This window comes from Schistocerca cancellata, chromosome 4 (assembly GCF_023864275.1).
Source record: "Schistocerca cancellata isolate TAMUIC-IGC-003103 chromosome 4, iqSchCanc2.1, whole genome shotgun sequence".
NCBI classification, from domain to species: domain Eukaryota; kingdom Metazoa; phylum Arthropoda; class Insecta; order Orthoptera; family Acrididae; genus Schistocerca; species Schistocerca cancellata.
The window spans coordinates 427,300,130-427,326,531 of NC_064629.1; the positions used below are offsets into that span (position 1 = coordinate 427,300,130).

Genomic DNA, 26,402 nt, shown 5'->3' on the forward strand with positions numbered 1-26,402 from the left:
GTCGAGAAGAGTGTCTGCGTAAGACGAAAGTCTCTCTTTGAGTTCATACTGGAACACGATTTTATCCGCTATCAAGCTTCATACTGTCGCATGTTCTCCGTGTAACATTAGCAGAGGAATATTTCAATACATTCTAAACGTTTGCCTTGAGGTAATATGTGTAAAATTATTAGTTTTCTGGTACATGTTCACACAACACAGATCTGGTCCATGCAGTGTATTTATTTGCTCAACCGATGTCTTCTACTTGGCTTCTAACGACTAGTTAAGTATGTGGCCTTGATGACAACTAGCTTTCTACATCCAGGTAGCAAACACTCTCCCACACAGAGCATATGACCGTCCAAGTTAGTTGTATCCGAGGTCATGCTGTTGGATGTTGCGCCACATACCACAGATCGCACAACTGTTCTTTTCTTTTTTTACGACGTTGGGTTTCTTCGTAGAAGACAGTCTACATACGTGTTTATTCAAGCAGTATATGTATACTGTATATCAATCCTTTCTAGCAAAAGATCATTTCAATATGCCAAAAATGTGAAATATCTAACCGTACAGAAAGAGACTCGCAGTAGAAGGTGTTCCAGGAGGAGCCGTAAATATATTACGAGGTAGCAGTACAGACTAATTCGAACAAAAAATTCCATTTGACGTGTGTCCAATTTTTATTGACTACATTGATACAGCTGTTTGACTGTAACCCAAACAAACACTCATATAAGGCCTTAAGAAAAGGAAATTGATTAAGTTCAATGTTCATTTTCATAACTTCCACCCCCCCCCCCCCGTCTTCAAATAACTTTCGAACATTATTGGCAACAAAACGTGTAGTTCTCCTGAGATCATCTTGACTTTCTTTTTATTATGGCAGCACTATTCATAATACGAACGATCAATTCGTCTCTTTGTTTACTTTGTCTTTGTAGACTTCGCCGTTCAGCCATTCCCACATGCAAAAATCTGAAGAGGTGACCTTCGGGGACCTGGTTAGCCAAGAAACGATAAGTTTATCTGCTGATCCCATTAATACTGTTTATTGGTGAAACCACATTCACTTGCAACGGTATCAATAATACTTGTAAACACATCGTTGATCCAACAGAAATGCCTTTTGGGGAGATACATTTTCAAATGTCAATGTGTTGTGTGGTCTTATTCCTCTTCTTTTTCTTTTCCTTTGCCCGCAGTTACGCGCGTCGGCACGTTAATTATCGCAGCTGGCATTATTAATAACAACGGGTGGCTGGTTGCCCTTCCTGTCGCCACACATATCCCCTCCCTCCCCCAGTCCACTCCCCCTTCTGAGACGGAATTTGTGTACCGCAACTGCTTGCCTCTAGTGCTGTCCATGCAAACGTTTGCGAATCCTGTAACAGAGACGGGAGGTGGGTACCAACCCAGTATTCTTGTAGTTGGATGTGGAAAACCTCCTAAAATCACATCAACATCAACTCTGGCCGGGACACCAGCCCTCGAAGTTAATATTCCGGGCGGATTCGATCTGGGGCCGGCGCGTCTTCCCGAATCCCGTAAGCGGCATGCTCACACACTCAGCGGCTGTCCGGGAGTATGTGTTGCGGGCTATTATATACAATCAGTTAATTGAGCCTGTTGTGTTACCACATCGTCTTACAAGGCCTCGTTATTTTTACTTTCTTGAAATTTACCTTCCCGAATTACTGTAAGGTGGTACTTTGGGTACACGAACGGGTATTTTCTTCTGGAATGACGAGGTCCTCGCACATTCTAGTCGTCAGCTCATACATCAATTAAACTTAGCATTCCCCGTAAGACAGATCGACAGAAATGGTCACATTTCTTCGACACTAATATCCCAAGAACTTACTTATTTACATTTTTACCTGCAGGGATTGTTGAAAGGGTATGTCTAGAAAGAAAAAGTAAACACAAGATTATGAATAACCTGCCGTCATGAAAGAGCGCCAAGACGACTCCAGAAGAGCATAATCGGTTGGACCACGGTTGAAGTCCCTGCCTGCCCTTATTCTTTCCGCGATTTCCCTAAATCGCTCCAGGCAAATGCCGGGATGGTTCCTCTGAAACGGTGCTGCCGATTTCCTTCCCCGCCCTTCTCTAATACGAGCTTGTCTTCGTCTCTAAGGATTTCGTTGTCGACGGGACGTTAAACAGGTACCTTCTTTCGTTCGTTCCTTCCTTCCTTCCGCCTCCGCAGCTGTGCAGTCATCTCGTCTGACTACCAGGCAGGGGTCCAGGTCCGAGCCCCGTCCGGATCAGAGGTTTTAGCCGCTCGCAGACTGGGTGTTATGTTGTTGTTGATCATTTCATCATCATCGACGCAAGAGTCGCCGAGGTGGTGTCAAATAAAAAGACTTGCACCAGACGACCGAACAATCCCGGCTGGGGACTCCCGGCCAATAATGCCATATGATCATTTCACTTCATTTCCTTCCTTCTTTCAGAAGAGCACGACGTGCAGTTGCCAAAGCGACAAGAAAGTACATTGAAGTCAGAGGTTTTTCTATTGGAATTAGTGTACATTGTTACCTCCTAAAAACATACTATTCCTCCTGCCACATCTGTATACATCAACGCCAAACAAAGCTAGTATCACTCACGTGGAGACGATTACTGTTGAACGTTGCGGAGAGTAAAAACTAATGCGAGAGGTGAAAGGAAGATTCCGAAATGGCTGTCTGGAATTACCAGGATCAGCAGAATTCGAAATGAGAAAGTATGAGTATGATTAAAAGTTACTGAAATGTTCAAAAAGTCTAGTAGAGAAGACTCTAGTAGCACGAACAGGTCACGAGAAGAGACCCATAGTGACCTTGCGGCCATAGCGCAACTACACTATGTCATCAAAAGTATCCGGACACTCCGAAAGATATACGTTTTTCATATTAGGTGCATTCTGGTGCCACCTACTGCCAGGTACTCCATATCATCGACCTCAGCAGTCATTAGACATCATAAGAGAGCAGAATGGGACGCTCCACGGAACTCACGGACTTCAAACGTGGTCAGGTGATTGGGTGTCACTTGTGTCATTCTGTATCGTGTGTAGTGCCCACAGTAAAATTTGGAGGCGGTGGTGTTACGGTGTGGTCGTGTTTTTCATGGAGGCGGCTTGCAACTCTTGTTGTTTTGCGTGGCGCTATCACAGCACAGACCTAAACTGATGTTTTAAACGCCTTGCTTCCCACTGTTGAAGGGCAATTCGGGGATGGCGACTGCGTCTTTCAACACGACCGAGCACCTGTTCATAATGCACAGCCTGTGCCGGAGTGGTTACACGACAGTAACATCCCTGTAATGGACTGGCCTGCACAGAGTCCTGACCTGAATCCTATAGAACACCTTTGAGATGTTTTCGAACGCCGACTTCGTGCCAGGCCTCACCCACCGAGATCGATACGTCACCTCAGTGCAGCACTCCGTGAAGGATGGGCTACCATTCCCCAAGAAACTTTCCAGCACCTGACTGACCGTATGCCTGCGAGAGTGGAAGCTGTCATCAAGGCTAAGGGTGGGTTCAAAAATGGCTCTGAACACTATGGGTCTTAACTGCTGAGGTCATCACTCCCCTAGAACTTAGAACTACTTAAAACTAACTAACCTAAGGACATCACACACATCAATGCCCGAGGCAGGATTGGAACCTGCGACCGTAGCGGTCGCGAGGTTCCAGACTGTAGCGCCTAGAACCGCACGGCCACTCGGACCGGCGCTATGGGTGGGCCAACACCGTACTGAATTCCAGCATTACCGATGGAGGGCACCACGAACTTGTAAGTCATTTTCAGCTAGGTGTCCGAATACTTTTGATCACATAGTGTACCAGCGGCCCCACGGCTTACGCGCTACATATTTGTTAATTTGTCATCCCCTCGATGATTTCTCCCCTCTCCTACAAAAGTACCTCATTGCTTTTTTCTTCACGGATTCAGCAAATTTTATTGTTTTGTGATTACGTTTTATAAAAATTATGTATTATTGAGAAATATTACGATTAAAGTAAAAGTGTAGTCAACTCTAGGATCAGTTTTAACATCACAGTGCTTTCCTGGCCTGGCTCTGTTGGTGACGGTATGCCGTTGCGTTCTTTCGACTTTTGAATTTACTTATCCAGTTACAGGGGAACCTGCAGTTTAACGTGGACTTATAGCAACGGTTCAACTTGGAAGTTTCCACAATAACGAACAATGACACAGGTGAAAGAAATGTTCAGTGGCAGATGAAAATTACGTGACTGACCGGGAATCGGCCCCAGACCTTTCTATTCGTAATAGTGGTACTTAACCACCGACCTATCGAGAAATGAGCCATATTAATGAAGAGTATTGTACAGAGCAAATTAATTTTATCACTGCAGTAAGTAAAGATCTATGTATAATTATTCGTGACAGCTGTGAATACTGAATTTTATGTTATGTGTGATAAAGAAAACAAAGAACAAATTTTATTCGCTTTATACTACGTCTAGTGTGTGGAAGAAACAGGCGTCTGTAATCGACTGCTGACGACATAGGAACTGGAAATTGTTGTATAAGTATTGACGGATATTTTATAATGGTTACATGATTAAAAATTCAAAATGATGAACTCACTATAACATTTAGATGAAAAAATATCAATAGTTTGTTATGAGCCTTAGAGGAAAATATCTCTTTCCAGGAATTGTGTTTTAATTATAATTTTACTCCCCCATGCATTAAATTTCAGCAAAGTAAACTAATTGTTTGTCTTTGAATACAGGTTTTTAATGATTTGCCATATTCTGTGGACAAGATAACAAAATTGCATAGTTTTCTTTCATCCACGCTCGATCTTAAATGGTTTTTAATCACTTTAAGGTATTGAAACTACGTACGCAAGATGCTATATTCACTGGCATTGTTGTAAATATCCGCAAAGCTGTTAAGATGTTTGGATAAAGAACTTTTAACACGTACTTCAACAAAAAAGAAATTTAAAATATCAAATGAGTCAAAGATTTTTGTCAGCACTTTCGCCTGGAAGTTCCATGCGGCTACTTTCTCAACTAGCATTAGTTAGCACTTGGCTCCTGTCTGTGCTCTGGGCCAAGGCCGATCTCACCACCCACTCGGTACGGTCCAGGAAGAAGTGGAACGATTGTGTTCGGGAGGTTTGGAGGTATAAAAAATGATAAAGGGTGACACCCTGGAGCTGGTTAAATGAAAGAAATTTCTCAAAAACGGAAGCTCTGCGTAAGGTGGGAAAACATACAGCAATAGCAGCAGCGGCGGAAGAAGAAGAAGAAGAAGAAGGAAAAAATATGAATAAGAAGAGGATAAAAGAGATGGCTTTTTCAGGGCAGTGGTAGTGGTCATCAAAGAATTACAGTGAAATTGTCATCATTAGATGATATAGCAACATGACTTCTTACGACAAGAATACTCATACGATTACACACAGAGTATGCAAAAGAACTTGCTACTATTCCAGAAGAAACCTGTCGTAGGTCGCTGGAGGAACGAAGCGTTCTTAGCGATTGTAGAAATGCGCTTTCCATAAGGGTCGTCGAACAGACACACACGTCTATAGGCCTAAATCACTTATGTAAGCCTGGTCCGGAATTTTGGAACATTTTCATATTTGCGTATTATGTCTTTTCTGGAGACCTAAAATCTCCTCTCTGTGGATCAACAACGACTGTGTGAAATCCATCTCGCACAGAAGGCTGTTAGTACGGGCGCCTCGGCTGATGCTGTGTTCCTTGACTTCTGCACGCCGTTCGATACGCTTCGGCACTGTCGTTTAATGTACCAAATATGAGCGTACGGAATATCAGGCAAACATTATTATTAGATTTAAGACTTCCTACGAAATAGAGCTCAGTATGTTATTCGTAACGGAGAGAAATCTTCGGACTTAAGGGAACCTTCGGGCGTACCTCGAGGGAGTGTTACAGGACCAGTACTGTTACAATATGTATAAATGATCTAGTGGTAACGTCGAAAACTCCATAAAGCTGTTCGCGAATAATGCTGTTGTATATAGGGAAGTTGCAAATCCAAAAAAAATTACGAACTGCAGAGGACTTTCATTTAGTGCAGAGATTGGCTGTTGACCCTCAGCTTAAACAATATAACGTACTGAGCATAAAGAGTCTGAAAGACTCGTTATCGTATGATTATACGATGACTGAACAGTCGCTACAAGCGGTCACACCCATTACAGATGTGGGAGCGCGGAACGATCAGATAAAGCTAATCGTAGGGAAGCCAAAGGCCAGAATGAGAATCATTGAAAGAAAGGCAGCTTACAAATCCCTCGCTCCACCGATACTTAAGTATTGCTGTCAGTCTGGGACCGTTACCGGATTAGATAAATAGAAGAAGTAGAGAAAATCTAGAGAAGAGCATCGCTTTTTGTTAGTGGTTCGTTTGGAAAGAGCGAAAGCGTCACCAGTGTGCCCATACAGCTCCAATAGCAGACGCCAGAGGGGCGTTGTACATCTCTGAGCGGTACACTGCTACATCTACATCTACATCTACATTTATACTCCGCAAGCCACCCAGCGGTGTGTGGCGGAGGGCACTTTACTTGCCACTGTCATTACCTCCCTCTCATGTTCCAGTCGCGTATGGTTCGCGGGAAGAACGACTGCCGGAAAGCCTCCGTGCGCGCTCGAATCTCTCTAATTTTACATTCGTGGTCTCCTCGGGAGAAGCAATATATTCGATACCTCATCCAGAAACGCACCCTCTCGAAACCTGGACAGCAAGCTACACCGCGATGCAGAGCGCCTCTCTTGCAGAGTCTGCCACTCGAGTTTGCTAAACATCTCCGTAACGCTATCACGCTTACCAAATAACCCTGTGACGAAACGCGCCACTCTTCTTTGGATCTTCTCTATCTCCTCTGTCAACCCGACCTGGTACGGATCCCACACTGACGAGCAATACTCAAGTATAGGTCGAACGAGTGAGAGAAGAGTTAACCGATATAGTGGTCCCTCCTCCATATATCTCGGCAAAAGAGCACGACCGTCATACCACTGAGATTCGAGCTCACTCGGAGGCTTATCAACAATCGTGCCTTCCACGAACCACTCGCATCTGGTATAGGAAAAGTGGGAAGTGACAGCGTTACACCAAGTACTCTCCGCCACACACCCTGAGTTGGTCTGCGGTGTACTGATTATGTGCAGATAATATGCTTGTTAATGAGGGCAGCAACACGAGAAGAGAGAAGGAGCAGTGAGACAGTACCTTGGGCGCAGAAGGCGAGGCAGATGAGCGCGGCGTGCAGCATGGCTGGTGTCCGTGTGTGCCGCGGATGGTCGGCTGCGCTTACTTAACACGGCGGCCCCCTGCTGCGCACCTGCAAACATGACGCAGCGCCGGCCAACCTCTCACCTCGCCGACCCTCTCCCCACCACACACACACACAAATTGATGCCCCTCCATTCCTTACCTCTGCACACCGACACACACACACACACACACACACACACACGGTTGCCAAAATAAACGGTTGCACTCGCGTTATTGTCCGCAGCTGCTGCTGTTCGTCAATATAGTCAAGAAAAATAGTTTGTAGTACGCTAAGTGCTCAGTTACGTACTACCTGCACACAAGTGAAACAAGGAACTATTTGTAGTGAAGTTCTAATAACACTAAATCTACACTACTGGCCATTAAAATTGCTACACCAAGAAGAAATATAAATGATAAACGGATATTCATTGTCGTCGTACAACAGTTTACAAAAATATAGAAAACATTGAACTAACGACAACATCAGGAGACAAGAAGAATCGCATTCCAGTGAAGAGTATTGCAGCCCACGCCCTAGTCGATGGACCTTGTGTATTTCTTGGATGTTCTCTTAATTTTAGCTTGGATATAAACGATACTTTCTCACATGGAAATGGGTGGTTTACTGTTGTCATAGTGAGAGGTGGTAGTGGAGTTTCTAGTGTACCTGGACTTGAAAGTTTTAATGATAGAGATGTAATAGCCTATCGCACCTATCATATGTTTGAAATTGCTAATAAAGACTTTGGTAAATCTGCTAATGATTCTAATTCTCCACTTGTATTGTATACACGTAACAAAAGAAAACAAAAGGATACTGGCAGAAGTAAAGCTGTGAGGATCGGGCGTGAGTCGTGCTTCGGTAGCTCAGATGGTAGAGCACTCGCCCGCGAAAGGCAAAGGTCTCGAGTTCGAGTCTCGGTCGGGCACACAGTTTTAATCTGCCAGGAAGTTTCATGTGGTTGAAAACTGACAGGTCCTCTAAATGGGTCCGAAGTGCATTACAAATCAGGGATTGCTATCCAGGTAGCTTACTGAGTGTTGGGTGCACACAAGGCGTTTTTAGCTAGGGCGACTCACCATCTCTTCCCGATAATATTAGTTGTAGGAGACCCCAGAGTAATAATGTAAGACTTAGAAATACTTCCCCCCCCCTCCCCCCAAATACATGAAATGATAAGAATTTTGGTGATTATCTGTCGGAGCATTCACGTGAAAGTTCCAGAGTTTCAAACAGCCCTAAAAGAGCAATGGAGCTGATAATACTAGGTGCAAAAATCTGGAGAAAGCAATTAAAGTTCCACGTGTGAATGTTTTTCAAGAGTCAGTATCAAGGGTGGACATAAATTTATAATTGTGTCTTCTGTCGACCATCAGACTCATTCCCAGATGTAATCCAAAACCTTACAGAAACTCTCGGCTCACTAATATGCATATTCCCCAACCACACTGTCGTCATTGATGGAGATTTTAACCATCTGTCAAACGCTTGGAATAATTACAGTTTTGTAAGTTGTCGACGTAACAAGACATCATGTGAAATAAATCTAAATTCTTTCTCTGAAACCTAATTGGAACAAATAGTACAAATATCATGAGCTCTTTGAGAATGTCCGTATTGGAACTGGTATCTGTGACCATGACACAGTTTTAGCAACAATTATTACTAAAATACAAAGGGAAACGAAAACAATCACAAGGAGTTACATGTTCACGTTGCTGGATAAAGAGGTGGTCATGTCATATCCCAAAGGGGACCTCAAATCGTTTGCCTCTGGGCAGGATCATGTAGAAGATATGTGGCTAAGAACTGAAGGAATGCGTCACCAAGCACTGGATAGAAATAAAAACAAGATGGATGTATTGTAGTAAGACAGTTCATGTTGAGAGAGTGCTCTCCTTCGTATACAGTCAAAGTAAAGAAACTTTTAATGAAGCAGAAACTACTGCGTAATTGGTGTAGAACAAATCATAACACTATAGACATGAGATGCTGAATGAAACATGTTGGCTCTCAAAAGGAGGAGGCATGAAGTCGTCAATTACTTCCATAGCAGAATCTTATTGAATGATTCCTCACTAAAACCAAAACAATTCTGACCATACTTACAGGCTGTCAAAAGCATCAGAGTTGGTGTTCTGATACTGAAGGTTGACTGAGCAATCTGATGTGTCCGCCGAAGGCAGCACAGGAAAAATAACCAGGTATACAATGAATATGAAGAGTACTGTAACACAAACTATCTTCTCTGATGGGAAATAGTATAGAACACAATAATTAAAAACAAATAACTTCTTGAATATTGAAAGAACAATAATAATAATTGAAGACTGAAGGCCTTAAAATGTCACAGTAAATTGAAAGTTCCAAAATCCAATACATATGCACGTAGCACGCCACAGTCAACGTCCAGAAGGAATGTGCAAAAGGTGCAAAAGTTAAGTCCGCCATATTGCCGATGACAACTAAAGACAAATATCACAAAGTCCAGTCGCTGGTTTCGGCACTGGAGGCCATGTGTCTTTGGTGTAGAGGCCACGAAGGGTGTAGGTCCATAGCTGTCAGCTCCTGGAGGCGAAAGTCGACTTGGATGGCTTCGTGGAAGATAAAAGGTCCAAGGGGCGAGAGTTAACTCACGTCAACTCTCACTGGCGTTGGCACTGTTGTAGTGTGCGGAGTAGCTGAGGACCCCTCCATGAACCTGGCTACAGTCTGTTACAGAGTGGTGTCCAGGATGGTCATTATGGAGGACTCTGCTTCTGGAACAAACACTGATGATCAGTGAGGTAAAAATTTGTTAATGTGTGTATGGCATGCTGTGCCATCTTGAAGAGTCACCTCAGCCGTGGCTTGGCCCAGAAAATTGGAACTGACCACAGGAAACCAGTGCTGGCAGCCTTTTGTGAAGACACCACACAGGATAAGGGAGAAACTGTCGCAGCTGGACTACTGTCATAAGGGGTATGCGCTGGTGGGATGGAAACAGATTATTGTAACCAGTGTGGTATGCTGTCGAATTTTTCTGCTGGGATTAACTCATCCTAGGGAGTGGAACAATAAGGAGACAGAAAGAGCATAGGGCCTCAGCCAAAGCATGATGGTGATGGAGCTTGGACAACCAGCTAGGTGCTTGATGACCACAGCTTCCCAGTGCCCGACATGCAATCCAGGCTAGACATGCTGCTGGAGGGCCACTGGGATCACGACCCTGGCATGACCGTTGTTAACCTGGAGCAGGAGCACATAATTGGGGTGGAGAGCATGTTCTGATGATATGAGTAGGCCAGGACCCCCATGTGTCACAGATGCTTGCGGTCTGGTTGCCATCTGCGTCTTACCAAGCAAAGCATCTCGTGGAGCACTGGATACTTGACATTATGGCATGTGACGGGTTTAGCGTCCAATGGAAGGTTGGCCATAGATACTTCAGTGGCCAAGGAAACTTCAGGAGTTGCATAAAAGACAGAGTCCTGGCCCAGGGGCATATGTGAGAGGAAGTCTGCGTGAGTGTGTTGGGTTGCTCAACAGTGCTGAAAGTCACAATTATAACTTGAAAGAAACAGGGCCCACTGCTGGATGCAGCTTGCTATTTTGGTCGGGTTATTTGCCAACAGTTTGAAAAGAGGGAGTAAGGGCATGAAATGGTGGCTATAGACAAAGCCATGAAACTTTTTTAGGCCAAATATGATTGATAGGGTTTCTTTTTCTACTTGACTGTAGTTATGATATGCAGCAGACAATGTCTTAGACAAAAACGCGACTGGTCGCTCCACCCCATCAATTACATGTTAGAAGATTGTCCCTAATCTATAGTCTCATCATCAGCTACCAAGATTAGGGTGTTGGTGAGGTCATATACCATGATGCACGTAGGTGAAGGAGGGCCTGTTTGAACTCCTGGAAGGCTTTATCATGTGGTGTGGTCCATTGCCAGCAAATGTTTTTGCTTGAGAGGCAATAAAGACAGAATTTGTCTTTATTGCATTTGTGGTTGGCCTATTGGAGGACTGTGAACATTGTGTGCAGGTTGTTAGCCAAGTTGTGTTTGTCCTTTCCCTGCGAAAAGAATATAATGTAAATAATTCAGCCTGCCTAGCATACTGCAGGTGAGGTGCTCGAGGTAGCGCTGAAAAACGGTTAGACTGATACAATCCAAAAGGAGTATTCATCACAAAGAAGCATCTGGAATCATTGGTCAACGGAAGCTGGAGATATTCATTTTGATAAACATTTTTCCACCTGTGAAGTGGGTCATTGTGTCCTATATCTTGAGAACAGGATAAGCATCTAAGACAGTGTGGGCATTATTGGTTACCTTGAAGTCTCTGCAAATGAACAATGCGCCATTTGTTTTATCTGTGATGACAACGGGCAACAGGAGTGAGAATACTCTCATCCTGCAACCGCTGTAGCTCCAGACGAAATTCGTCTCTTAGCAAGAAGGGAACATTTCTGGCTTTGCAGAAATTTGGCGTGGCTGATAGGAGAAGAGCCATAAGTGCCTTGAAATCTTTGATACGTGAGGAGGAATGCATGAACACTGAGCTAGCCTTGGAAAAGAGATCTCTCAGGGGGGGTTTGCCACTCAGTGACTTGACAGTTGGCGCAGTCACGTATTTCTAAGCCAAGAACGTTGAACAGATCCAGACCCAAGGGATTGACGGCTCCAGGAGCCTCAAAGTCCAAAATCCTGGCTGTTACGGTGACTGAATCGTACTGAACTTGGGCTGTAAATTTTCCATTGACTCTACTGCTTTAACTATGCAGCGGAGTGTCCATAGGTTGAAGGGGAGGGGACCCAATGCGTTAATAGGATTACCAATCTATGATGGTCACGGAGGACCCCATGTATCTGCGGCTTGATGGGTAAGTTGTTGATGGCTACTGTGAGCGATAGACTTTCCTCTGAGTAATACTTGAATGTTGCTCATCAGTATGGGATCTATAGTGGATAGGACTGTTAGAGGAAATAGAGAAGATCCATAGACGAACTGCGCGATTCGTTACAGGTTCGTGCAATAAGCACGAAAGCATCGCCGTGATGATCAACCAACTCCAGAGGCAGACGCTGCAAGAGAGGAATTCGCCATCACGGTGTGGCTCATTGTTAAAGTTCTGAGAGCGTACGTCCTAAGAAGATACAAAAAGTATATGTCTTCCTCATACACATATCTCGCGAAAATGGTTCAAATGGCTCTGAGCACTATGGGACTTAATATCTGAGGTCATCAGTCCCCTAGGAACTACTTAAATCTAACTAACCTAAGGACATCACACACATCCATGCCCGAGGCAGGATTCGAACCTGCGACTGTAGCGGTGACGCAGTACCAGACTGAAGCGCATAGAACCGCTCGACCACAACGGCCGGCTTCTCGAGGAAAGACCATGAAGATAAAACTGGAGAGATTCGAGCCTACCCAGAGGCTTACCAGCAATCGTTCTTCCCGCGAACTGTTCGTGACTGGAGTAGGAATGAGGGGAAGTGACAGTGGTACACAAAGTACTCCTTCCATACATCACAATATGACTTCCAGAGTATAGATGTGGATGTAGATACAGAGTCAGGAATCACAGACAGGATGCAGGATATGACCGAGAACAGCTACAACCCATCATCCACCCCTGCGTCCGATGGGACCATACTTGCACAGCTGACATTCGTTTTGACCACTGCTTGGCACACTTCAGCCCTATATCCAAATTTCATATAAGGAATGCACTTAGCGAGCTGGTACTGGCAGTGGCTTCTCTGATAACTAATTAAACACTGGCTGGAGGTAGGGAGTTGTTGAGGGTGGCGACTGGGTGCTGAGTCCTTCTCTATATTGTGTGAATACGTGACTGGAGCTGAGGGCAGCGTGTTGATCAGGCGGCGAGCTCCTGTGATGGTTCCTGCATGGTGGCTGATGATCTGAGAGACTGTTGAAAATATCCGATAATGGGGATACATATTTCTATGGAAGGGTTCTTCAATTTAAGGAGATTTCTGCGTACACCTTCATCGGGAGCATGCACGTGAATCGTGTCCCAGACCAAGGGAGCCACATATGATTGCCTATACCGAAGATTACCACATTGGGAACGATAGTCACAAAATAAACCCGGGAGATGGATGATCCGTTGGTGGTCAGGCAGTCCATTACGTTTATGGCAGCTGAAATACTTGTAGCATGTTGCTGCCACATGCACATGAGAGTCAAAGTATTCTAACAAAGTGGACTTCAGTTTCTCCTAGGGTAGAGTAGGGAAACCACTTCCGGGATGTTGCAGATGCTGCTAAATTTCTGGGCCCACGTGTGTCAGATAGAAGGCACACTGTTGGGTATCACCTGTGATGCTATGGTCTTAGAAGTGCTGTTCCATGCATATGCTTTAGTTCGCCCATGGCCCAACCATCTTGTTGAGCTGCTGGAAAGGCGGGGCAGTTTATGGCAGGTCATGGCCCATCGAACATAGGCCGGTGTGAGGTGGAGCGTACACCATTAAGTTAAGTAGTGGTTTCGACTTTGGTACGTATGTACTGTTTGTGTTTTCTTTTCTTTTTCGTTTATAAATGTATAGTACGGTGCTCTTTTAATCATTGACAAAGGTCTTCTTAGGCACTCGTGGGCTTTATTGTTGTTCTGAAGAAGGTGTAGTTATCTACATCGAAACCTGGGTTAACACTTAACACTAGGTGCTTTTTTCGCAGTCGAGGCGGGTTTTTAGTTTTTTAATATCGACTGCAAGTACTATGACAGTTAAGCGGAAGGTGAGAAAACTTGGATTTCATGGTCGAGTGGCTGCTCATAAGCCACACATCACGCCGGTAAATGCCAAACGACGCGTCGCTTGGTATAAGGAGCGAAAACGTTGGATGATTGAACAGTGGAAAAACGTTGTGTGGAGTGACGAGTCACGATACACAACGTGGTGATCCGATGGCAGGGTGTGGGTATGGCCAATACCCGGTGAACATCTGCCAGTGTAGTGCCAACAGTAAAATTCGGAGGCGGTGGTGTTATGGTGTGGTTGTGTTTTTCATGGAGGGGGCTTGCAACCTTTGTTGTTTTGCGTAGCGCTATCACAGCACAGACATACATTGATGTTTTAAACACCTTCTTGCTTCCCACTGTTGAAGGGCAATTCGGGGATGGCGATTGCATCTTTCGACACGATCGAGGACCTGTTCGAAGCGGGACTAATCACTGAAGCTAATTCTTCCCCAGTCAATAAGATTCCAGGCACCGATGGAGTGGTGGACTGGGGTGCCATTTCTTTTCATAAAAGGACCCCTCCAATTGTCATCCACGACACCCTTAAAGCACAGCGGTACGTTGGAAATATTCTACGCACCGTTTCGTTGCCCTTCATGGGCTTACATTTCAGCAACATAATGCCTGCCCACACATGGTGAGAGTTTCTGCTGCTTGTCTTAGTGCTCCCCAAACCCTTCATTGACCAACAAGATAGCCAGATCTCCCCCATGTGGAAAACGTTTGGAGTATTATGGGCAGGACTCTACAGTCAGCTCGGGATTTTGACGATCTATCGCGCCAATTCGACAGAATGTGGCACGATATCCCTTAGGAAGACATCCAGCAACTTTATCAATCAATGCCAAGCCGAATAACTGCTTGGTTAAGGGCCAGAGCTGGAGCAACGCGTCATTGACTGCTCATTTTGTGAAGCTCTTTCTCTTGAATAAACAATCTAATTTTTCTGAAGTTGTACCCATTTGTTTGATTGTACATATGCGTCACATCTACCGATTTCCGTCACATTCGAATAATACCTTCGTTGTGAGTCGGCTTTTTTTGTGTCTTAGAGCATATAAATGGATGAGAGCCTTGCTGGAAACACTGTTGCACCATAGCTGACGTCAGCAAGGTTTCGAAACTTCACAATAATGGGAGCTGTTCTAAGCAAAGCGGACTTGGATTTATGCAGCATGAGTCAGGCATATTTATACGCTTCTCAGATGCAATAAACTATATGCTAGGGACTGAACTGAGGAGAGGAACATCGAACTTCTATTCACTGCAGTATTTTCCCAAGGGCAAGAAATAATGTAATATTGCAGTGCAGATACTGTGAAGTTTGTCCTAATAAGTGCCTAGCAGAATCATTTTATTTTTATTTTGAGAAAAAGAAACTTAGGCTGAAAGGGTACAGTACCGCCCGACATTGAAAATAGGTTCAACATTCTTCGTTATTCTTGTCAGTACAACATATTTTTTCTAATAATAACTCAATTTCAATTAATACAGCGAAGCCGGATACCAGTGTGGGAAAGAATGACAATTTATTTATTTAATTGATCACATGTGCACTTCCACAAAATAAATCCCTACATCCAGTTTGGTGATATCTGTGAAATGAATGAATGTATGGCCGTCTGCTAAGCGCAGATAGTGAATGTGAATATATGATCATCTTTGAGACGGTCATTTGGTCATCTTTGGTGGAACCAAAGAGATGACATTTACCTGAGCTTTGAGCGCCTGAAATGTGGCTGACCAATACGGTAACCTGGTGCGCCCCCACCTCGACAGAGGTGCGAGGTGACCTGAAGAACGGCCATGTTTCAGCACTCTGCCGCTGGATCTAGTGTTGGTAAGACCTGTCTTAGGTGTGCTCCGTAAAAACAAAAGAGTGGAGACATGGTATGCATGTGAAACACTTAAGAGTAGTTTGGAATAATAATTTCTCTATTTCAGGTACTTTTGTGGGGAGAATTAAATGTCAGGCAGGTAATATAAAGGGGATCGTAGTTATCTTCGGAAGTGACCAACGGTCACAATGAAACCACGTGTAGCAATAAGTTGAAATACTTCCGAGTGCTTAAGTTAAGCTGAATTACTAGCGTGTGTACTATAAGTTGGAAATATTTAAGAAATGGCGTGTGCAGGACTTGAAATTAGAGACAAGTACTTCCACGTGATGAGTACTGTGTGAGTCTCAATCTGTATATGAAACAAAGGATAAAGAGAAGTACTCGTCCATGGTATCAGTTGAGGACTCGCGTGTGTGATGAATATGTTCTTAATATTACTTTGTGTGTTATGTGTGACGCTTGATTCAAATTATAATACTCTGAGAGAGAAGCAAGGTGAGTCAGCCGTCTATCCAGCAACGCCACTTGGCTTGCATTGCACAGGAGGACGTGCATATATCCTCCAGAGTTCGTAGTAGGAAAGAAAAGTTACGAAGTGGGGCAGTGTCGTGTGAAACTGGGATGAATTTTAATTGAAGTGGGAGAGCTGAAAGTGATGTGATATAACGTTGTGACTAATCCTTGTTTCGTATTGTATGTTGCCAGTGTGATGTATTTCATGAAATATAAGTATGTGTGGTTGGCATGGGAGAGTAACAAGATAGTTTCAGAGGCAGTGGGTTATGCATGTTCCTTGTTGTACCACTCGATCTGGAGGAAAGTTTCGTGATGATGGGTTTGAGAGTCGAAGTGTGAGATATAGCAAAAGATCCACCATCCTATCCAGAAAGTGCACTGTAGCGTTAAATAATTACGAGACCATAAGATAGAGAATCACCAATGTAAAGCCATGCCCACTGGGCGGAATTTCTCATGTGTTGTTGTTGTAGGTTATAGAATTTGTGTGTTTAGGTTATAGAATTTATCGGAATAAATAAGATAGTGAAAAGAAAAAGATTCGTGGCCTTTTCCTTCGAATTCTATGTTGTCATGATGTCCAGAATTTATAATGTGTGCGCCATTCATATTCAGTGCGATGGCCACGTGTTGATCAAAGCCGTTGAATAAGAACGAAAATGTGGTATTGCCAGTGCGTAGTGAACAATCAGAGTTGTGTAAATTTTTAATAGGCAGATGTGCGTTATCCGTTTCCGTTGGTTAATATTCAAACAGGAGAATAATTTGTAACTTAATTGTAAGTACTAGCGCTCATGTTACTTGATAAATAAAAAATGAATCCACTCGCTTGGCAGACCACTCATCTTGCAGGCCTGACTGCTTGATGCCACAGTATGAGCAAGGCATGTGGGTGCCTCTCAATGCGAAAGAAACTGACATGAATGTGTTTATTTAAATACACTTTTGCAGCAAAATATAAAGGTTTTAAAAGTGTGCTGGTATTTTATTCGCACATCATAGAAATAAAATCTCAGATTGTTGACCCTGCAGTCGAAGTACAAGTGCAGCCAGAAATCATGTACCTACTGAGGTGCACAAGGCACGCCTTTAAATTTTTATTCGATTGTATTTTCCGGAAGCTTTACAGTCTTGAGTGTCAATACATTTGCTCTCTGACTGTTAAAGCCATTAAAATGAAACGTCGTACATGTGGTTAAGATATGATGCAAAATGCTGTGCGAAAAATATTTTCTGAAGTAGTTATAAACTGATTTTATTCCCTAATTTGAGTAAATCTGAGTAAATTGTTTTTCGGGAATCTGATTTTTTTAAAATATAACGTTCAAAATAATATCAGTGTTGATTTCATATTGGCTTGCCTGTGTATAAAATTTGACCAAATTTATCTTTATGTAGTTCATATGTACGTCCCTGCTATCCTTAAATACCTTACACAGTATAATTATTGAAAAAGTAAAACTGCACAGCAACATACCAGCTCTTTTCTGGCGCTTTTTTGTAGACACATTTAGATTATTTTGTTTCGGAGAGTTGGCAACGCTCTGGTTATGTTTTTCATTTGGTGCTCTTTTTCAGTTGTCACTCTAGTGTAACTGAGATCCATGAACTACAAAACTCATAAAATGCACAAGCTGTTAGAATTGAAACGTCTTCGAGGCTTTGAAGAATTTAAAGTGACAAATGATAGAGGCGTTCTCTTCATTCCGTCTCACCCTGTCTTCAGAAAATTGTTGGATACCAGGATCGAATTAAAGGAGACCATAATGATATTCTAACTTTCGTTAGAAACACCTTAATTCTGGAATGTTTCGTTGACGAAAATGACAACTACAGAAAAGACGAGTCCTAGAAGATTTTTGGTTCATCGTCCAATAGAGACAATGTGACCTTCTGTTATCAGAAGAAAACTGGGCTACCATCAAACGAGAAACATGGAAAGTTTTCAAGATTAGAAATAGGGAAATGGACCGATTTACTAGCTGATAACATTCATGAACCTCAGAAATTATTCAGTGTGTCTCATCTTTCAAATACAAGAAAGCAAACGAAAGTTCAAGTTCCAAATACTTCTTGAGATCAAAGGGAGATGTACAGTATGCAGAGCCACTTTCGAAAGAAATGCTCCGAAATAAAACAAAGAAGAACCACAGTATTTTTCTGAACTGCGAAATTCTTCAGAAGTATTCAAATTTTGCACAGAGAACTCTGGAACTGACATGTCTATGAAGAACTCTGAAACCTGCACACACAAGTCACCTAATTCTCGTAAATTCCAAGAAGGGGACTATGAACTCTGACAGCACGTTCAATCACATCCCAGATGTGTTCGATCGGGTTCAGATGTAGCGAGTTAGGGGACCACCACATCAATTGGAACTCGCCACTGTTCCTCGAACCACTCCAGCTCACTCCTGGCATTGTGACATGGCGCATTATCTTGTTGAAAAATGCCACTGCCGTCGGGAAACTTGATCGTCATGAAGGGGTGTACATGGTATGCAACCAGTATACGATACTATTTGGATCTACTAGACCCAAGGATGCCCAAGTGAATGTTCCCCAGAGCATAATGGAGCCGCTGCCCGCTTGTCTCCGAACCGCAGTACAGGTGTCAAGGAGCTGTTCTCCTGGAAGACTACGGATTCTCTTCCTCCCATCAGCATGATGAAGAAGGTATCGGGATTCGTCAGACCACTCAACGCTCTGCCACTGCACCAACATCCACTGCCTATAGTCATGTGCACATTTCAGTCGTAGTTGCCGTTATCGTGGTGTTAACATTAGCACATGCATGGATCGTCAGTTGCGGAGGCCGATTGTTTGGAGAGTTCGATGCACTGTGTTCAGACACACTTGTACTCTGGCCAGCATTAAATTCTGATGCTAGTTCTGCCACAGTTCGCCACCTGTCCTCTTTTACCAGTCTTCCCAGTCTATGACGTGTGACGTATTAATGAGGAGTAACCGCACAACCCCACGACGTCTGGACGTGGATTCACCTTGGTTTCGCTACATGTTGAAGACACTCATCACAGCACTCTTCGAACACCCGACAAATCGTGCATTCTACACATGGACAGCACGCTCACTGATACTACACAGGTGTACAAAATTAAAGTAACAACGGAAATTTTGGAAGGATGCGTTTATTTTGCCGCAAAACAGTATAAATAGGTGATAGAAAAGTAGAAACAACGTAATGAATACAGAACGTAAACATCTGCAACATACATAACAGTAGGCGAAAATGTTCAACGTTTTTTTCCAACATTTGCACACGTATTGCGACAACTGGTTAATGTTCTCACTATGGAGTGTCACAAGCTCTGGCAGCAATGCAGGCCTGACAACGACTAAGCATGATGCGAATAACGTCATCAATGTCATGTTGAGGCAATAATGCCCTTTCTTCCTGCGAAGCTGCTCACGAGTCTTGCGGAGTGGTTGGTGGATGTTACCGTGCTGCTATCCATCTCTATAGTGCATCCCAGACATGCTCTATGGAATTAGAATCGGAAGAGCGCGAAGGCCACGCCATACGTGCAGCATCTTCCGGTTCCAAGAAAACAACTACTCGTTCCCAATGAGGTCGAGCGCTACGAAGTCTGGACGCACAGCACCTCGCAACAACCATACATGAACTCCTAAGACCACGTCACGATATCTGACAGCAGTTAAACCTTTCCGTTTCACCTGTACAATTTCACGAAGAGGTGTTCAGATGCTCAACACAATGCCTGCCCACAACATTATCGATTCTCCTCGATATCGATCTCTTTCCACAATGTTCAGGGCTCGAAATCGTGTTCAGACGCGAATCTGTCGAAAAGTACTCTCCAAACCAAATCGGGAATCATCTGTGGAAAGAATATTGGCCCAATCTTCGACTGTCCATGTGCCATGTTGACGACTCCAACCCAGAGGTTCCCTTCTGTGGAAACGCGTGAGAGGCACACATACAGCAAGTCTCCGACAGTAAAAGACACTCTGTCGAAGCCTAATCTGCATCGTTTGCCCCGATACAACCTGTCCAGTGGATACTGCGAGATTAGATGCCAGATGCTGCGTAGTACCAAGGCGACACCGTCTTGCATTTACAGCCAGGTAACGGTCCTCTCCTTCTGGTGTCGCAAGTGGTCGACCGTGCCCTGGTCTTCGAGGAACAGTTTCGGTCTCTATAAACTGTTGCCACATCCGAGAAACGACAGAACGACTCACGTTAAGCTATCGGGCCACATCTGTTGGCGACTGTCCTGCTTCCATTCTTCCTACGGCCCTCCATTGTAGAGTGACTGGTAGGCGTCTCCTCTGTGCCACACTGTACCGTGTGTGACTGTGTTCACAGCGATTGTGGATGTGGGACTACACGGCAAACACTATTCCGTTTGATAGGTGCCCTGACGTCATCGTTGACGTGGTTTTCCGTTGACCGAAATGCTATCTTCCGTGCAGAATGTGATCGGACGGACATCTCTTGACAGTCTGTATGATTATATAGTGAATTAGACACAGGACTGGGAAACAGCGTTTTGTTGCTCTAATTTTCGACACCATTGTACATGCACCATGCGTGTGTCTGACAAGCAATCATTCCTCGCCAGGTGACTCTGCTATCGCCTGGACGGGTTTACATCGCTAGCAGGTCGGCGGTATAATGTTGTAGCTGATCAGTGTATCGGTGTTTGCGTTGCAGCTATTTCGACAGGCGTGGTAGAGACCACTTGTGCGGCATTTGTTTCAAATCGCGGAATCTCGGGTATGCACACGAGTAAAGCTTTCAGTTCAGTTCACAGAGGTCACGAAGACTGATGGGCACTTCAATATTGTCTACGCTCGGTATTAATTATGTAAAACACAATGTTGTTTGTTATAATAAAGTACACTGAGGTGCCAAAAGTCGTGAGATACCACTTAATGTCGTGTCGGTCCCCCTTTTGTCCGGCGTAGTGCAGCAACTCGATGTGGCGTGGGCTCAAAAAGTCGTTGGAAGTCCCCTGCTGAAATGTTGAGCCATGCTGCCTCTATAGCCGTCCGTAACTGCGAAAGTATTGGCAGTGCAGCATGCTGTATGTGAACTGACCTCTCAATTCTGTTTCATAAATGTTCGATGGGAGTCATGTCGGGTGATCTGGATAGCAAAATAATTCGCACGAATTGTCCAAAATGCTCTTCAGACAAATCGCCAACAATTGTGGTCTCGTGATACGATGCATTACTATCCATAAAAATTCCATTTTTCTTATTTTTTTTGGAAGCATGAAATCCACGAATGTCTGCAAATGGTCTCCAAGTAGCCGAACATAACTGAGGACTCAGTCCATTCCAAGTAAACACAGGCCACATCATTATGGAGCCACCACCAGCTTTCACAGTGCCTTGTTGACCACCTGGGTCCATGGATTCATGGGGCCTGCGCCGCACTTGAACCCTGTCATCAGCTCTTGCCAACTCAGATCGGTACTCACCTGACCAGACCACGATTTCCCAGTCGTCTAGGGTCCAACTGATGAGACCACGAGTCCAGGAGAGGGGCTGCAGGCGATGTTGTGCTTTTAGCAAAGGCACTCGCGTCAGTCGACTGCTGCCATAGCCCACGAACACTACATTTCGTCGTTCTGTCCTAATGGATACGTTCGTTGTACGTCCCACATTGATTTCTGCTGTTGTTTCACTCAGTGCTGCTTGTCTGTTAGCACTGACAACTCTGTGCAAACGCCGCTGCTCTTGGTCGTTAAGTGAAGGCCGTTGGCCACAGAGTTGTCCGTGGTGAGAGGTAATTCCTGAAATTTGGTAGTCTCAGCTCACTCTTGACACTGATGGATCGCGGAATACTGAATTCCCTATTGATTTCCGAAATGGAATGTTCCATTCGTCTAACTCCAACTATCATTCCGCATTGAAAGTCTGTCAATTCCCGCCGTGCACCATAATCACGTTGGAAATCTTTTCACATGAATCACCTGAGCACAAATGACAGATCCGCCAATGCACTGACCTTTTACATCTTGTGTATGTGGTACCACCGCCGTCTGTGTATGTGCATATCGCCAACCCATGACGTTTGTCACCTCTCTGTATGTTCATTGAATTGAAAACCCACCGAGCGAGGTGGCGCTGTGGTTAGCACACTGGACTCGCATTCGGGAGGACGACGGTTCAATCCCTCGTCCAGTCATCCTGATTTAGGTTTCCGTGATCTCCCTAAATCGCTTCAGGCAAATTCCGGGATAGTTCCTTTGAAAGGGTACGACCGACTTCCTTCCCCATCCTTCCCTAATACAATGAGACCAATGACCTCGCAGTTTGGTCTCCTCTCCCCAAATCAACCAACCAACCAACCAATTGAAAAGCTGACGTGAGATTTTCATTGCCCTCCCCCCTCTTCAATTGAGTTTTGTGATTTTGCCAGACCTCTCCTCCACCCCCTCCCCCCGCCACCCCATCCCACCCCACCTGACGTAATTAAAGGACGTTCCTCAGCGCCCGTTTCGTGTGTAGACCCGAACTGAATACAGCCAGAGGCAGCAGGCTAGCAGGGTAGCCCTCCGGTCTCTCTGCCCATCACTCTGCGTGAGCCGACGTGCGTATTTCGCAGGCGTCGCCTCCACACTGTGCGCGCTGCCTTCACTGCTCCACCCCGTTTCTTGTGTTGTGTCGCAACAACCTAACACTTTGCGCTATTAAAAAAGAAGCTGGTGTCCAGAATTAAAGCAACTAACGGAAATTTTCGAAGGTTGCGTTTATTTTGCCACAAAACAATACAGGCAGGCGATAGTAAAGTAGAAACAATGTATAGAATACAGAACGTAAACAACTGTAACATGCATAACGGTAGACAAAAATTTTCTTCGTTTTTTCCTACTTTACCGATTTTCGCACACATTCAGACAAATGCTTAATGTGCTCAGTATGGGGTGCGGCCTCCTCTTGCAGCAATACGGGCTGACAACAACGGGGCATACTGTGAATGATGTCATCAATCTCCTGTTGAAGCAATAACGCCCAGACTTCCCGCAGAGCTGCTCGCAAGTCTTGGAGAGTGGTTGGCGGATGATGACGTGATGCAACCCGTCTCCCGAGTGCACATAAGGTCCCACGATTTCGTCACGATACCTGATAGCAGTTAAACCTTGCTGATTCATCCGTACAATTTCATGAAAGGCTGTTTAAGTGGTCAGCATAATCCCTGCCCACATTATTAGGGATCCTCGTCGATATCGGTCTCTTTCCGCAATGTTTGTGTCGCGAAATCCTATTTCACGTACCCTCCAGATGCGAATATGTCGAGAATCACTCTCCAGACCAAATCGGGACTCATCTGTGAGAAGAATATTGGCCCACTGTTCGACAGTCCGGGTGGCATGTTGACGACTCCACTCTAGACATTCCCTCCTGTGGAGACGCGTGGGAGGAGAGGTACACACACAGCAGATCTCCGACAGTAAAGGCCACTCTACTGAAGCCTTCTGTACACGGTTTGCCTCGATACAACACGTCCAGTGGATGCTGCGAGGTCAGATGCCATTTGCCGTGCAGAACTAAGGTGGTACCGTCGTGCCCTTACAGCCAAACAACGGTCCTTTCTTTCTGATATCACATGTGGTCGGCCCTGTCCTGGTCTTCAGAGTACAGCTACAGTCTCTATAAATTGTCGACACATCCAAGAAACAACAGAAATTTACATCAAGCCATCGGGCCACATCAGTTTGCGACTCAAAAAATGTTCAAATGTGTGTGAAATCTTATAGGACTTAACTGCTAAGGTCATCAGCCCCTAAGCTTACATGCTACGTAACCTAAATTATCCTAAGGACAAACACACACACACACCCATGCCCGAGGGGGGACTCGAACCTCCGCCGGGATCAGCCGCACAGTCCGTGACTGCAGCGCCTGAGACCGCTCGGCTAATCCCGCGCGGCAGTTTGCGACTCACCTGCTTCCATTCTTTTTATGGTCCTCCACCATACAGGGTCTGGTAAGCGTCTCCTCTATGCCGTGCTGCATAGTCTGTTATTGTGTAGACACCGACTGTGGGTGTGGGACTACCCGGTGAACACTCTCCCTTTTGATAGGTGCCCTGACATCATCGTTGGCGTGGTTGTCCGTTGATCGGAATGCCATATGCCGTGCAGAATACGAACGTATGGATATCTGTTGACAGATTGTATTGTTATATCGTGAATTAGACAGGACGGGGAACAGCGGTTTGTTGCTTTAATTTTGGACACCAGTGTACTTTAAGGACTAATATTGCTTGATTGTCAAATTTTCAATGGATTCATGTAGTGTGATTATCAGGGATTCCACCCTGCAAAAGAGTAATTCCTTTCATTCTGTTAATGTATGCTTGATTTTTACTGTATCTACGAATCCAGGTTAGTCTATCTGAATCACTGCCAGCTTTAGTTTAAATGCTTTATTCTTCTACAACTATGTCCTCTCGTTCGCACGTGATGATTCATTGTAGCACCATTTAAAACTAAATCCCATGGAAATAACAAATTTTCGGAGAGTTATCATGAGATTCTTCATGTCCACTTCCGTGCAAAAAAAGTTGTGAAGGTTTTGCAAAGTTGGTATTTCTTTCTATTGTTCGTAATATTGCTGAAGTTGTTGCCCAATAACACATTATTTCGAATGCTGTAAAATTATGTAATAAGTATTTTTCTATGGAATTGATTCAGTTAATTAGAAAACATGTGCTGCCCCAGGAATAAAATTTGGCAAGAGATGCACAAAACTTATTATACCTCAAACGATTGATACTTCCGTAATAATAAACTCCAATACAGAAAAAGGCGCACCACGAAGCAATTACCCGAATGGGTCGGAAGTCGGTAGATGTGATGCACTTGTACAGATAAACAAATGATTACAATTTCATAACAACTGGATGATTCTTCAAGAGAAAGAACTCCACAAATTGAGCAAGTAAATAAAGCGTTGCTCTACCTTTGGCCCTTATGCAAACAGTTATTCGGTTTGGCATTGCCTGATAAAGTTTTTTGGCGGCATCCTGAGGGGTATCATGCGAGATTCTGTCCAAGTGGCATTTTATATCCTCAAAATCCCAAAGTGGTTAGAGGGACCTGCCCATAAAGCTCCAAACGTTCTCAATTGCAGAAAGATTCGATTACCTTGCTGGCCAAGGTAGGGTTTGGCAAGCACGAAGACATGCAGTATAAACTCTCGTCGTATACGGACGGGCATTATCTTGCTGAATGTAAGCCCAAAATGGCTTACCATGACTAGTCCTTTCTCAACTACCTATGTACCTATTAGAGGAACTGGAATGGCTCTTGCACATATATTCACACAAATATTGGCGGAAAAAGCAAAACTGTAAACTTTGGCGACCGATGGATGAATGTGTGACACGGCAGCGCAGTTTCATCGAGTACCTCGCAAGGATGGTAAACGGGGGACATGTCGATACCAGGGCCTCAAGTCTTTGCGAATTTCATTCTGTGTACTCGGCTAGACGGTGAATATGCCTCGTAGACACGCGCGTGAACAATATATGCAGACGTGCGGTCTGAAATTAAGTGGAATTTAGGCTACTTTATAAAAAATTGCCATGGCGTATAATTGTGGACGAACTATGAGGCAGTTCGAACTCTTTTTCCATAAAACAGGGATACAGTCTATCTGCAATTAAAACAAATATATCTTTTAGTACTCTTTCTAACTCCAGCGCTGTTTTCATGCATCCATTTCTATACATCATGCACTGAAGCATGTCTGCCACTGATCGATTTTGACACAATTCGCAAAACCACTCACTGGTGTTGATACTTTTCACTTGTTTCGTTTGACTCACTATAGAAAGCTTTCTCTTTAGGTTAGCGAAAGGTTTAGCGCTACAACTCAATTCATCCTTGTATGGGGAACTTGTCAATACTAAACCTTGCCTGTTCTTGACCTGGGCTTCAGTGGCGTGGCAGCTTTGGTTATAGGAGAATTGTCTGCTAAAGGAACAGCCAAGCGACTGGATCCAGCAGCATTTTTTTCGATG

General features: G+C 44.3%; 2 protein-coding genes across 2 annotated transcripts in view; one reads left to right on the top strand and one right to left on the bottom strand.

Annotated features, from left to right (window-relative positions):
* The window catches only part of LOC126183687 (protein obstructor-E-like), a 98,621-nt gene extending 91,297 nt beyond the window's left edge, over positions 1 to 7,324 (bottom strand). The window contains exon 1 of the mRNA XM_049925868.1: positions 7,218 to 7,324. Within this exon, the coding sequence (XP_049781825.1) occupies positions 7,218 to 7,260 (43 nt within the window). The 5' untranslated portion in view covers positions 7,261 to 7,324. The remainder of the gene's footprint in view (positions 1 to 7,217) is intronic.
* The window catches only part of LOC126183684 (zinc finger protein 84-like), a 294,009-nt gene that overhangs the window by 180,457 nt on the left and 87,150 nt on the right, over positions 1 to 26,402 (top strand). The gene's annotated exons all lie outside the window — the stretch shown is intronic.